This window comes from Vulpes vulpes, chromosome 11 (genome assembly GCF_048418805.1).
Source record: "Vulpes vulpes isolate BD-2025 chromosome 11, VulVul3, whole genome shotgun sequence".
Lineage (NCBI taxonomy): Eukaryota > Metazoa > Chordata > Mammalia > Carnivora > Canidae > Vulpes > Vulpes vulpes.
The window spans coordinates 83,566,413-83,582,343 of record NC_132790.1 but is presented as its reverse complement, the minus strand read 5'-3'; the positions used below and the strand labels follow the sequence as shown (position 1 = coordinate 83,582,343).

The following is a 15,931-nucleotide window of genomic DNA, read 5'->3' as shown; positions in this document are numbered from 1 at the left end:
CCCTGTGAAGTTTCATTTAGTCTTGTATTTTCCTTTTTTAACATGATGAATTTTTTTATTATCTGTATCTGATAATTCTAGTACAAGTCTTAATGAGTCTGTTTCTGTGTTTTTGTTGTTGTTGTTGTTTTGTTTTTTTGGCTTGTTCCTTTGCATATCCCCTTTCTTCTTGATATGTTTGCTTACTTTTTATTCTAAGCTCCACATTTTCTCTCAAGTTTATGAAGCCTAGGATAAAGGTCCACTCCTCTTGAGAAGATTCAACATTTGCTTGACAGGTGCCCAGAAGTACTACCAATTGAGGACTATTTGCAACTAAGTCCAGTCCGAAGTTTTCTATATCAGATTAAGTGAATTTAGGATATTTGTGAGAGCACCAGTGTTTGATTACTACCTCTCAGGTATCTGTCTCCTTCTACACCATATTAAAAAAAAAGCTTGCTTTATAGACCACAGGATATGAGGTGTTAGACTTACTACAGGTTTAACCTTACAAATGAAATCCTTTGAGCCCCCACTTCATAAGAGTTATTTCCTTGAAGGCTCTTCACCTCGGAAGGTCCCAACTTGTATATTATAGTCTCAGTAAATATTGTCAGAGAAAAAGTGATTTTAATGCTCTTTCTGTATTTTGGTTTCTGATTTTAATTTGTTTTTATTATACTGATTTCCCACTACTTCATAAGGTTTCAAATGCTTTTCAAAATGTTTTTCGTATTTTCATTCATATTTCAGGAAGGTTTATATAAATAATATTGTATCTAATACTACCCTAATCAGAATTTTATGTATCAATTTAAAGTGATTTCTTCCCTTGTATAATTGTGTGTGTGTAAATGTAAGTCATAATTTTGAAAATTTTACACTTTGGACATATTTTGCATATTTGTGGGGTTTTTTTATATTGTTGTAAGATAATTTCTACTTTCATAGATTTCATAGATTTATCATCTCTTGGGACTAATTAAAAGTCTTAATTTCTCATTATTCTCAATGTTTTTGGAAAGGCTTTCAAATGTAGAGACATAGTTTCTATTTTAGGAAGAAGACAGTGATAACCACAGATAATCCTGATGGGTTTATCATTTAGGAAAAACTTTTGGATGTACAGAGCATAGGATAAAAATTGTTAAAATAAGAGGAGAGTGGAACATGAAATATTTTGGCATATTTTATCCTTCTTTTTCTAGGTCCAGTGAGTTTCTGAAGAGTTTTATATATATCGAATTTATGTACCCTAACTTAGTCTTTAAAAGTATAATAAGAATCACCTAAATATAATCAACTGTTTTTTTTTCTATGAAGACACAAGGGCAGTTAAATGGAGAAATTATCATCTTTTCAGCAAATGTTACATGAACAATTGGGTATCCATGTAGAAAAACTGAACTAAACACAAATCTTAACCCTTTGCACAAAACTTAACTCATGTAAGATGTAAGAAATTATTTCTAAAATAAAGCATAGGAGAAAGTCTGTATGACCTTATAAACCTAAGGGCATGAAGTGGTGAAGTTTTGAGGTTTAAAGCTGTAACAACCAAGACCATGAAAGAAGCAATTGGCAAGTTGGACCTTATTGAAATTAAAATAAAAAAATTTAAATGTTTCTGCTCTGCAAAAGACATTGTTAAGAAAATTAAAAGAAAAGTCACAGACTGGGAGAATATATTTACAAGACACATGTATGATAAAGGGCTTGTGTTCACAATACACAAAGAGCTCTTTAAGCTGAATGATAAGAAAATAAATAGCCCAATTTAAAGAAAAAATGGGCAAAGACCTAAATAGACATTTCACCAAAAGAGGGTACACAGATGGCAAATAAACATTTGAAAACATACCCGCATCATTTGTCAGAAGGGCAGTGCAAATTAAAACAACAAAAAGAGGGACCCTGGGTGGCACAATGGTTGAGTGTCTGTCTGCTCAGGGCATGATCCTGGAATCCCCGGATCCAGTCCCACATGGGGCTTCCTGTATGGAGCCTGCTTCTCCCTCTGCCTATGTCTTTGCCTTTCTCTATCTCTCATGAATAAATAAATAAATAATCTTAAAAAAAATAAATAGAACAACAAAAAGATAGTACTACACAACTATTAGAATGGCTAAAATTAAAAAAACAAAAACAAAACCCCACCACAATCTGAAGTAGCAGTCACTGTGAAGGGCGGAAATCATGGTCGGTGGGAATGTAAAATGGTATAGCCACTTTGGAAGGCAGTCTGACAGTTTCTTACAAAATTAAACGTAGCCTTACCGTAAAATCCAGCAATCACACTCTTAGGTATTTAACCAACTAATTTGAAACATGTCCACCTGCACATATTTATAGTAATTGATCAGTTAGCAAAAACTGAAAAAATCAAGATGTTCTTCAGTAGATGAAATGGATAAGCTGTGGTACATCTATATAGTAGAATACTATTTGGAGATAAGAAGAAATGAGCATTCACACCATGCAAAAAGCATAGATGAATCTTAATAGGTATTGCACAGTGAAAAAATCCAGTCTGAAAGGCAACATACTGTGATTCCAGTTTATGTCACATTCTAGAAATTGGTAAATTGTAGAGATGGTAAACAAATCAGTGTTTGACAGGGTTTTAGGTGAATCACAGGGCATTAGGGTGGTGTAGCTATTATGTATGGTGCTGTAATGGTGGATATATGATACTATGCATGTTTCAAATAGAACCTATAGCACAAAGAATAAACAATGATGTTTACACATTTTTAAAAAATTCCTCATGAGGTCATTCCAGGATGAATTCATACTGGCAAAAGAATCAAACTGTATTACAAAAACATGAAATAGCCCTACTGAAAGGGTTTGGGGGAAAAGTACTGTTCTAAATAACTGAAGAGTGGAGTCTGTAACATTAAAGGCAATAGGAACTGTATAAAAGCATGGCATTCTAGTTGCAGTTATTTTCCACAGGGGTATTGGCTACCAAGTCTAAAGTCACTATATACATGTGTACTGGAATTGAAAATTTAAGTAAATAGATGGTTGATGGTGGGAATCAGAGTTTTCACCGTTGGGAGATTTCACTGTAGGAAATTGTGGTTAAAAACAAGGGGAAGACTCTACAATATTCCATGTGGTAATGGAGAAATATTTACAGCTATGTTTGTATACACACCAATATATTTCCTGTTCTTTAAGCTGAGAGGGCCTAAAAGAAATAAAATTCCATTAGCAAAGAGCCAGTAGCTATTTTTTCTCTTCAATTCTCTGAGACTAAAAATCTTTTTTTTTTTTAAAGATTTATTTATTTTATTTTATTTTAGACATAGAGAGGCAGAGACACAGGAGGAGGGAGAAGCAGGCTCCATGCAGGGAGCCTGATGTGGGACTCGATCCCGGGACTCCAGGATTGCTCCCTGGGCCAAAGGGAGGTGCTAAACCGCTGAGCCACCCAGGGATTCCCCCAAGACTAAAAATCTTTGATATCTTTCCCCTAATGTATAATTTTTACATTTTGGAGTTCTCAGATTCCTTTAGTAATAGCCAGGAAATTTGATACTTATTCCATAAAAGTGCATAGACCTAAATTTTCATGCAGTTTCAAAAAGTCCATAGATATTTAAGAATCTTTGTGTCACAGATTAAGAAACCCTGCTTCTCTTAAATCATATTAATATTAGTAGTAGTGGATGAGGGAGCATATGGATGTTTTAAAAAGTAAATTTATTTTTCTCTTCATCCTTTAATTCTTGTCTTATGTGGACTGAAGATGAGGTTATTTTAATAGTTGCTGAAGGTTTGGTGAAAGTGCTTTGAAAGATTATAGCCCTAGGACAATGCTTACATTTGGCACTGGGCTATACTAGCAGGGCTCAACCAAGCTCCAAAATTTGAAATTCTAATATTTAGTAAATTTATCTGTTCTCGAAATGAAGTGTAGCCTATGCAGCATTGAAAGAGCAGCCAGTTGGTACTCCCATATCATGTGCCAAAATGTGAGTTTTCTTTTTGAACATTTAGTTTGATGTTTCACTTACCTTTTGTTTTTACAGAGGAAGAAGGATTTAAGCTTTTTATAAGGAATGTTACCAAGTACAGTCTGCCATCTAGAGACAGACTATTCACTGAAGATATAGTCACAACAGTTTCTTTTTTTTATTCATATGGGTTGCCTGCGGAAACCTATATAACAACTTCAATTTTTTTTTTTTTAAAGTAGTTTCCGCACCCAGCGTGGAGCCCAGGGTGGGGCTTTAACTCCTCATGCTGAGGTCAAGACCTGAGCTGAGATGAAGAGTTAGACACTTAACTGAGACACCCAGCCTACCTCAACAATTTCTATTTTTAAGGCATCCTAAAAGGTCGACAAGTTTCTAAACGTGTATATTTGTAATAACCTATGAGGTAATTTTTCTCTATTTGTGTACATAGTAGCTAGACAAACTGCATGTATCACAAGATATTTATAACTAAGCTTGAAATGCTCACTAAAAAGCAGCCAAAGTATCTGTCTCTCTACCTTTCTCTCATCCCTCTTCTCACATCTTGAGAAGGACTTTTAAATGTATGCAGTCACTGCAGTCTTAGATAGCTTGTTAAATTCTGTATTCTGGTATGCAGTGATCCTTTAGTAAATATTTCTCAGTTTGAGTAGCCTCAGCATTTCTCCTTTTCTGATTTAGATTTTCTTTAGTAATTTATCTGTATTTACTTTCAGTCTTTCTCCTCTTTATTTTGATTTACAACCTGCTGTCCAGTAAAGTAAAAAACAAAAATGAGACTACCAAAAATCATCTGTTATGTGCTTAGATTTTCTCTCATCCATCACCAGATTAGATTTTATTTACTAAGACTTTATAATCCTGTCTTTAAAAGAAAATTCTTAAAATAGAAAGCTGTTGTTTCCTGTATGGAACAGTTAGTAAGAAAGCTATGAAGAAGGTTCTTTAAGTGTTCTTAGGCAATGTTGGTATATTTTACCCACAGCCAGATTCAGTAATTTTGAAGGAGCCAGAATGTGATAGAAGATACAAACCCAAAAGAGCCTTTGTTATATTTGGATAAATTGATTTGCTAGTAAATAAAGTTTTGTATATTTTCAGTTTTCTCTTCTGTCTTCTGTACCTAGTTGGAAGGATACCGAGAAGGCTAGAGTTCTTGCTTAGGCTGTCATCATAGAATAGAGGAAGGGTAGAATTGAAAATGAGAAAGATGAGGTGAGACAGTTCTCTAAACCATGTGGTTCTTGTAAATGGAGAAAAAGAGTTTTTGGGTTCTTGGTTCTTTGCTAATGACTTCTTTATCACCTTAACTCATCTCCGTGATGGGTTCTAGTCATTTTGGATAGATATTTAGTGTTAATGTATGTGATTGATTCCACTCTGGGAGTGGAGGCTTTGTTCTGGGTGATGGGAAAACTGCTGGAATGACTCTGCCTGGTTTTGGAATAAAATAGGTTACTTGTCTCATTCTTCAAATGGCATTAACCTGGCAACATGGATAGTTAGGAATATGGCTTTCAGTAGAGCTCAACTAAGAAACTAGAACTTTTAGCTTCCCTCCAAAATCGGCAGGATAATCTATCAAAAAATGAATGCTTATAGTAAGTGAGCATCGTACATGCTACCAGTACAATACTAAATTCTTTATATTTGTTATTTTATTTAGTTCTCATCTGTTCTTAGTAATTTGTCTAATACACATTTTTTTCAGTGCCTCCTACGTACCAAGCGCTATTCCAGTCACTAGTAATTACAGCATGGAACAAAAATTCCTAGTCTAAAGTAGTATTCTCACCATTTTAACGATTAGAAATCTGAGTTTCATAGAGGACAATTGATTTTTTTCATTGTCCTGTAGCTTAGTAACTGTTGGAACTGAGATTTAAACCCTACTATATCTGATGCCAAAGATTTTAAACCACCTATGATGACTTCTTGAGGGTTTTGCTAACTGTTGTGGTTACTGTAACCACAATTACAGTTTTCATTGTTGTCCATATCACTAATTATACCAAAGATATGTTCTCCAGCCCTATTTTCCACTCCCATTTTTTTTGTATTCTATAATAGCTGGTAAGAATAACATAAAATTTTGTGTTTCTGGCAAACTTATGTCAAGAATTCTTCGACTACCCTCCAGTGAGTCCGTATTGGTAATGACTACACAAATGCTTAATAGGCAAAGTTTAATAGCATTCTGTCTTTTAGTTTAGTTTTTAACATTTTTTGTTTGAAATATATTCATTACTTATTTTGAGTAATACATACACAGAGTTCAAATTTCAGGAAATGCAAAGCCTATACAATTCAGTATCTCCAATATATCCCTAAACCTCAACCACATATTTCTCTTTCTCTGAGGCAACCAATATTTGTGTCTTTCCAGAAATATTTAAAGCACATACAATCAAATGCATATATATCCCTTTTTTTCATGTATGAATATATCCTACAGATCTTTCCATATCAAATACAGATATGTTTATTATCAACAGCACCATAGATCCCACTGATTTTAGTCAGTAGTGGTTAGTCATGGACCCTATAGCCAGACTGCATGCATATAGACCATGAATTCTGCTACTGGGAAACCCCTTTTGCAAATTGCTAGATCTTTAGGTGCCTCAGTTTTCTATTCTGTGGAATGAGAGAAAAATAGTACATTCTTCATAGGTATTGTTGTGAAGATTAAATGTGTAAACTTAAGGGGCTTATTTTTTAGAACAGTGCCTGCCAAGTAATGAGCCACTCAAGTGTTAGCCGCCGCCACCAACACCACCACCACTGTCATTATCATCAACACTTTGAGTTGTTAATCAGAATCTTGTGGGTATGTGGATTTTTCCTTCTGCTATCACAAACATTGCTTCAGGGAATAACGTTGTACTTTCATTATCTCATATGTGTGTGTTTATGCATTCTTTGCAACAAGTATAATATAAAGTCCAAGGAGTGTGTAAATTTGTAATTTCAGTAAACATTTGCTAAAGTGCATATTATAGGAATTGTTTCAAGTTCTCTCCAGCAGTTTGACATAATTTAAATGATCAAGAACTTGATGGTAGCTTTCTGATGTTATTCTGTTTCTGGAATTATTCATGGTTAAATATGACCATTTTGAAAGTTCGTTATATTCATTAGAAGTTAATCCTGTCAGGAGGGCCTGCTTAAACAACCTTTTATTTTTTTATACAAAATATGTATGTTGATAGGTTATCTGAAGATTCTCACAGATAGTGTTTCAGAGAGTGGAACATAATCTTTTCTTTTCATTCTTTATTTTCAGATAATTATGTTTCTATGAATCTGGGTTATTTCATATCTTTAAATTACTTTTATTATTCATTGTCAAAGCTTAATATAGGAGACAAGATTTAGGGTGTCAGGCATTTTTTGAGGAACTGGGGGAAGTACAAAGATTAATAAGTAGTAGTCCCTGCCATACTTTTTTCTAGTGAGTGAGTTAAATGCAGACCATATCCAGGTTAGAAAATGTAGAAAGGGACACAGAAAAATATATATATATATTTTTTTTAGAAAAATATGTTAGACAGAACTTTGGAAATTACCTGTAGAATAAATACTTATTCAGGTAAATGACTAATAGTAAGCAAAAAATCAAAAGTTAGTCATCAGAGAATATAGTACAAGGATATAGTGTTACAGAAACCAATATAATAAGCAAATATTTTAAATAGGGTATTACTAAGAAAGACTTTGATATAACAATTAGCAGATAATAGGTGTGAAGAAGCAGTTACAGAAGAGTTGTGGGACTAGACTGAAGAAGAATGAACAGTTAGCAAGCAAAAAGTAAATAGGCTAATGTTTTGAATAGTCATTGTGGCACCAGAAGGATTTAACTCTTTAAAAAAAAACCTCAATGACATGTTTCTGTTCATTTTCAAAAATACAGCTTTAAACATCTGATTTTATTTTATATATGATAGTCATTTTAAAGATGCTAAGCATGGGACTAGTTTTTATTTTGCTTTTAATACTAGTTAATATTTTGTTGCCTTTCACTATAATACTAAATGCAGCAAAATGCTGCATCCCAAACACTCCTCTCAGTTTTTTCCCCCTGTTTAGCTAATTCACAGAATATTTAGGTTTTATTCAATTTTGTTTGTTTGTTTGTTTATTCATTTAAATATTTAGGTTTTAAAAAATATGTCTAAAGAACTTTGAAGTTCTTGAACAAGGGATTCCCTTAGGTAGGAATCGGGGGGAAGAAAAAAACCCAAAAACTTTGATATAAAATTTTCAAACACTGGTCAGTTTAAATTTAATGTTTAGCATGGGATAGAAAAAGATTAACTGTAAAATCTGTTGTTCCACAGGTACTGTGAGAATAGAGATGTTTCGAAATATGCAGAATGCAGAAATCATCAGAAAAATGACTGAAGAATTTGATGAGGTATAGACTTCAATATTTCTACATTTATACAATACACAATATTTATATTATTTTAAAATGATGTATATGTTGATTATTTTAAGTTTTATTTTAGTTTGGTATTTAGTTTAAAAGAAGATACACTATTTCCTCATTTATATGATAATCCATGTTACTAATTCCAAAGTTATTGATCTTTGGCACTTTCATTACATTGCATGGAGGTATCACTTAATAAAGACTGGTAACTGGTACAGATAATAAAATTAGTGGTATGAAGTAGAATTTGATTCTTGACATTCATTCTTGAAGACCACCTAAAATCCCCCAAATTAAAAATGCATCTCCAGTAGTTTTATGTTCTATAGAATTAGTCATGTTAAATGTTTTAAAGTAAAAAGGGTTTGGGGGTCAAAGAAGTGTGAGTAGGTTGAATATTATACCTATTTCTGTTTTAGAGATGGCCAAAACATGTTACCTTATTTAAAGTTCTTAGAAATCCTGATGGAAAAATAACCTGCTTAACTGCATTTAATCCATGATTCCTAAAATTATTTTACGTAGATATCTCTCTATTGCCCGCTCCCCACCTCCTCATCCCCATTTCGTGTATAAATAAGTTTCTATTTGGACAGTCTACTTGAGAATATTCTGATTTCTACTTAGAATACATGTTTTCTTTGCTAGTCTTCATGAATTAATCAGCTTTACACTGATTGTAAATGTTGAAACAGTTCGACAATTTTATTTTTGTATTCTGTTTATGATGAACTCATTTTATGTCATGCTTTAGGCGACCATTAATTTTAGTTTAATATTCTGCCTTTTGATTTAAATAAGATTTCTATTTTTTGTAGATGTTCTTTTTCTTGACTTTCAATACTAACAACAAAGATGTTTTTTTTTCAAAAAACATGAAGACTAGCAAGTCTACTCTTTCAGTGGGATGGGCATAGCCTTTTTTTTTTATTTGTAGTAGTAGGAATATTTATATTTGACTTTAAAAAGTACTACAAATACATGGTAAAATACACTTCATTCTCATGAAGGGTTCACCTTTATTCTTGTGATACACACCAAAGCATTTTCATGAGCATCTTTATAGAAACATTCTGTCGGTGGCTTTCAGACTATTTAGTCACATTCCATGAGAGATAGGGGAGACCTTACATTATGACCCATCTATATATAATGTCCATAATTACTTGTTTTCATTTCTGGTGGCCAAAACATTCTGAAATTCCAAAGGATGATTTTTTCCTTCAATTTAATGGTTGCAAAATTGGCCCTGACTAACCTGAGGCTATTAAATGTTTTATTTATCTCAGTGTGAATATTTATATGTATTGCTGGTGAAATATGAACGTTCTTGATGACAGGGGCTGCCCCAGATTCTTTTGGGTTATGATGGAATATAAAGCATATGTACTATATTAGCTTACAAAATTCAAAAATTTCTGGATTCTGAAACATTTCTATGAAATTACTTTTCATTTCTTTTAAAAGGTTTTTTTTTTTTTGGTAACTTCATGAGTTTATATATGACAAATAGAAAATAACAAAGCCAAATAAAGGTGCAAGTGGTAGGTTTTCTTTTTTTTTTTTAATAATAAATTTATTTTTTATTGGTGTTCAATTTGCCAACATACAGAATAACACCCCGTGCTCATCCCGTCAAGTGCCCATCACCCATTCACCTCTCAGTGCCCGTCACCCATTCACCCCCGCCCTCCTCCCCTTCTACCAACCCTAGTTCATTTCTCAGAGTTAGGAGTCTTCATGTTCTGTCTCCCTTTCTGATATTTCCTACCCATTTCTTCTCCCTTCCCTTCTATTCCCTTTCACTATTATTTATATTCCCCAAATGAATGAGACTATATAATGTTTGTCCTTCTCCGATTGACTTATTTCACTCAGCATAATACCCTCCAGTTCCATCCACGTTGAAGCAAATGGTAGGTATTTGTCATTTCTCATGGCTGAGTAATACTCCATTGTATAAATAAACCGCATCTTCTTTATCCATTCATCTTTCAATGGACACCGAGGCTCCTTCAAGTGGCAGGTTTTCTCACCAAATACTGTACTAAAAACCATGTCAGGCTTGCAACACAGGTGATGGAGGTCACAGATTAAAAAGTAGTATGTATCTTGGACCTTAAGGACACTATTAAGAGTGTAAGATGGTATTTCCCAGACTTTGTTGCATATTAATATCATTTGGGGATATTTAAAAACTGATGCTTGGCTCTCTCCCTTATTCCCAGACTTTCTGATTTAATTTGTATGGCACGTAATCTGGTCTTGGGATTTTTAAAGTTCACCAGGTGACTCCAATGTACAAACTTTAGGAGAAACTTTGAGAGAAAACCAAGGTTTAAGCTTTGAAAACACTTTATATGGGAGAATAGAATGAGGGGAAATACAATGTGAATACACAGTGAAATTTCAAAACAGGATATCATTGCTTTGTAGTAAGATTCTGAGATAAGTAGGGGTAGATGAGGAATTCAGTAAAATGAAGATCATGATATATCTAAGAAAATATTCCTGTGAATATTTTCAAATATTCAAGTGTATTAGAAGAATAGTAAACTGTACCAAAACTGATAATGAGTTAAATATAGGAAATGAAATTATTTAAAAAGGTGTTTATTTCATATTCTTAAATATTATCTCCCAATATTTGAGAATACTAACTACATCGAAAAATAATGTTTTAAAAACCACCATTTAATGAGTAAGTCATAAGGATAAAAGATACAGACAGCATAGGGATTATAGTCATTGGTATTGTAATAGTGTTGTATGGCGGCAGTTGGTCTCTACACTTGTGGTAAGCATAGCATTATGTCTGACCTTGTCCAATCACTGTATTGTACACCTGAAACTAATGTAACATTGTGTCAGCTGTACTTCAGATAAATAGATAGATAGGTAGATAGATAGATAGATAGATAGATGGATAGATGGATGATTCTAAAAGAAAACATTCTGTTTTTCCTATTTAACGGTATAGCTAACACAATTTTATTAGAATATATTCATTTAAAGCAGAATTATATTAATTACTAAGGCTATTTTATCGTTAAGTAAGCACTTTAGGAAAAACCTGTATTTAAAGGCTTAGATAATGCTAAATATACAGTATTTTTACTGTTTTTGTTTCTTCAAAATACTGTATAGGTCTTTTAGCCCCTGGGAGTGGAAGGAGGTTAGTTTTGGTAAATTGTATTTTGTGGTAAAATTCGGAAAGATTTGATGACAGGATCCATTGGATCCCAAGAGCTTAGAGCAATGTCTGTTTTTTTTTTTTTTTTTTAATTTTTTTTTTAAATTTTTTTTTTTTATTTTTTTTTTTATGATAGTCACAGAGAGAGAGAGAGAGAGGCAGAGACACAGGCAGAGGGAGAAGCAGGCTCCATGCACCGGGAGCCCGATGTGGGATTCGATCCCGGGTCTCCAGGATCGCGCCCTGGGCCAAAGGCAGGCGCCGAACCGCTGCGCCACCCAGGGATCCCCAATGTCTGGTTTACAAGGAGTAACTATTAAAATTTTGTTAGATGAATTGATGCATTGTATTATAGCAAAATAAAGGTGAGATGTGTTAGAAGTAGCTTAGATTGAAGGTGTTTATGTTTGGACAAGGTGGTCCAAGAGTATATTATTGCCTGAGAAAGTATAGTAGCTACTCTTCCTTATTACAAACTGAGTCTAATGTTTGTTTCTTTTTTAAAAAAACCTTATAGGCCTGCACACAGACAAAAGTGCTATGTAATTGTAATATCAACGTAATTTAGAAGTATATTAATTCTCAGAGCAGTCTGTGGCTCTTCAGTCAGTAGATAAATTTAGTTCCTGTTAGAGACAGCCCCTGACACATAAAGCAAAATGTAGTAGCATTTCTTCCCCAGGTTATTAGAGTCACATCTTCAAATGTAAACTCTTAAGTATGTTTTCCAAAGGTCACTTTGCATAGTTTTCATGCATTGAAATGGGACATCTAGATAGCGATATTTTGCAACACAGTACAATTAATGTATTCACGTAGTGCCTTTAATTCTTGTCTATGTTATTTTGTATTGCTCACAATTACAGAATTTTTTACACTGTGCTCTTCTATAATGATTACAACTTACCCAATGGCTTTTTTCTCTTCTTGTTTCTAACCATATGCATTTCTATGAATTTGTTTACGTAGACTTAAGTATAGAACTTCTCATTTGTTTATCCATTTGAGCATTTATTAGTTAAAAGATTAAAAATTTTAAGAAATGTAAAAATGATTAAGTATTATACAAATGGAAAAAATATAAATGAAATGCCAAGGATATGGTGGAAGAAAACTCAAATTACTTCTAGTCTCAAATTAAAGTCTAAATTTTTAAAAATTTTATATTCCATAATAAAATATTTTTCAGCCTATTGTCTTAATAATAGTGAATACCTATGATAAAGCTAAACAATTATTCTCGTCTCCTCTTCATCTTCCCTATGCTCCTTCTCAGAAGGCTAGAATTGTTATCTTGTCGGTAGAGTGCTTAAGGAGTAGCTGCCTGGTGATCGTTTCAGACTTTCTTAGTTTGAATTGTCTTATTTTTTAAATATGTGATAAATAAAAATAGACAAAGGTTTTTTTTTTTCCTTCTATCTTTGGTAATCAGATCAAATAATAAATAAAATAAAAATATAAATCATTATATTATCATATTCCATTTATTTATATTTATAATATTTATTAAATTACACTTATAGTGTAATTTGCAGCATATACTTATTTATAGATTAAATGCATACACTTACCAACACCCTTGAGCATTGAGCTCTTCTTACTCTCTTAAAATACCTCAGATACAATACAATCTGAAATATTAACCTATTGAGGGCCTACAAAGCTTATTTTATATACTAAATATTAGTAATAATTTATTTCTTAATTTAATTAAAAATAAAGAGAAGTTTTAATATTTTCTTGCAGTACACCACTCAGTTGGTGTTGTACATATCACTTTGGAAGCCACTTCATAATTGAGGAAGGCAAACAAGAATATTAAAGAAAGGAAGCAAAGTTGGGAGTAAGAAGTGCTGAAAAGAAAAAAGAATAATCACATAGAAAAACTCATGAAGACTCAAGAGATTGTAATCATTTGTAATGTGAAAAGGTACAAAATAGGAAATAATACACCTGTGAACTTTGTAGTGCAAAATATTGGAGACCAGAGGAAACCTGTTGAATGGTAATAATAGCAAATACTTATGTGTACTGTGTGCTTGGCACTGTATGTTCTTTACACATATCTAATTTTATGAAGTAGGTCTTATATATTACTGTTATCTCCATTTTACAGATGAGAAAATGGAGGCAAAAGGGATTAAGGAAGTTGCCTGAGATCACACAACTAGTAAATGATAAAGTCAGGAATGACACCCAGAACATCTGGTTCCTGAGTTCATATTCATAACTACAACCCTGTTGTGCCTAGTATACAATATAAGTCTGTAATCTGAAGTAACTCGGAGAAAATCACTCAAGTAATAATTGTACTGTTTACACTTAGACTCCACTTAGACACCTTCAATCATATAATACACTTCTGGCTATTTTTGTTACCAGATGTCTTATGGCCAACCAAATAAGTTATGGAATTAAATTAGTATCTTTTTGAAAGGACCAGTTATATTCTATTGACATATGTTGAATCTTTTTGGATTTAGCCCATTCAGGTATATTATTTGAGACATCTCTCCTTATGAGAAATGCGTAAATGAGATACTCATAAGCCAACAGTAACATTTTTATCAATGGATACTGGTTTAAATCCCCATCTGATTTTGATTAGATATGATGAACTGTATATTTAGGTTATAGCTATACCCTGATCATTTCAAGATTTTTATTTTTCAGTTTTAAAATATATCTATAAAGCATGATTTTATGATGATATAAATGAATTCTATTTATATTTGCTAATCATTAAGATCTTTTAAATTATCTAGCTAAAGCTAGGTATTCTCTATTATTGATTTTAGGTATAACTTTTTATTTTAACCACTGTCAAATGAACTATTTAGTCTTTCAAACTTATTTATACAGGATTTATTTTTGTATTTATTCAGTAAATATTTTTTGAACACTTACTGTTTGACATTTTCTTAAGAACTATATATTTAGAGATTAACAAGGTTATATAGCTCTAGAAAATGATTTCGTGTCCTAAATGGGGAAAGAGCTTTATGAACTAATAGCAGTAATACTTTGAGAAGTTCAGTAGTTGAGAAATAAAAGACCCCGTGAGATCCCAGAGGATGAGGTAATTATCTGAGATGTGAGAGCTTTACAAGTTACTTAGTCCTAAAACTAAGTTTTTAAAGATGAATAGAAGTTCACCAGAAAAACCAGGAAGGAGTTTATAGGGAAGATAGAGTTTAGGATATATAGCAGAAAACTGAGGTACGAAGCTAGAGAAATTAGACTAAAATATTGTATTTAATACTTAAAAATAAACCACCCCAAAACCATTGTTCTCCTAGGTGTACTAGACAGTGCCCAAGATAAATGCTGGAGATAAAGAGATAAGAGAGGGGTTTGAAAAATACTACAAATTTTTATAGCATTCACTTGTGGAAGTTTTTTTTCCAGATGTATTTTTACATAATTTCTTTAATTGGTGTATGTATGCAAGTTCAATTTCCTAATACTTTAAGGCTGAGGTTTGTCAGAATTGAGAATTATCTTAGACTCAATTAGCAGAGGTCTGATAGTAAAGAATATTTTCTCGTTTGCCTTATGGAAGTCAGCCAAAATAATCTATCTAAATAATTAATCTTTATGACTTTTTAAATTTAAAAACAGAAGTTCAAACAATATAGTTAATAATACATTTTATTTAGCTCACTCAGAGCTTTGTTTTATAAAAATGTTTTCTGTTTTCCACTGGATCTTTCCAAGGATAAGTAATACCATTTTCTTTGTTTGTTTGACACACAGTTCTTATGCATTCTTTTTGAGAGAAAATAAAAATGAAAAACTGTGATATATAAATGCGTAAATATGATTTTACATCATAAATACTAACTATAACATTGTGATAATTTAGATAATGGTACTCCAGAATTTGGAATTTCTCCTAGTGATTTCAGAAACTTGGTATCCTCAAGGATATAAATTTGGTAGTTTGAAATACTTTAATATACTCTTTTTAAAAAAATTATGTGCCATTTGATACACACAGAGAATACATGTAACATATATATAGAAGGTATGTAAATCTGACTTCTCCAACTTAAGAACTCAAATACCAGTGAAATACTACTGCAATACCTATGTGTTCCTCCACGCTCCCATTCCAATCCTTCTCCTGAGAGGTAATCATTATCTTGAATTTTGTAACCTTTTCTTACTGATAAATCATTTACTGCTCTTAATGAAATGTTTGTGAGGACTCATGGATGAGTAGGGACCAGACATTTGGAGGTACTCCATAACTGTTATTTGATGCCACTTTAGGGCAGAACATATTTAAAAGGACTGATTGGCAGTCTCACTGCTGCTTTGACTTTA

General features: G+C 32.5%; 1 protein-coding gene across 3 annotated transcripts in view; it reads left to right on the top strand.

Moving 5' to 3' along the window:
- STAG1 (STAG1 cohesin complex component) overlaps positions 1–15,931 on the top strand; it is a 401,472-nt gene that overhangs the window by 206,892 nt on the left and 178,649 nt on the right. For all 3 annotated transcript variants that reach the window (XM_026015434.2, XM_072726920.1, XM_072726921.1), the window contains one exon: positions 8,315–8,391. In XM_026015434.2, the coding sequence (XP_025871219.1) occupies positions 8,315–8,391 (77 nt within the window). The remainder of the gene's footprint in view (positions 1–8,314; positions 8,392–15,931) is intronic.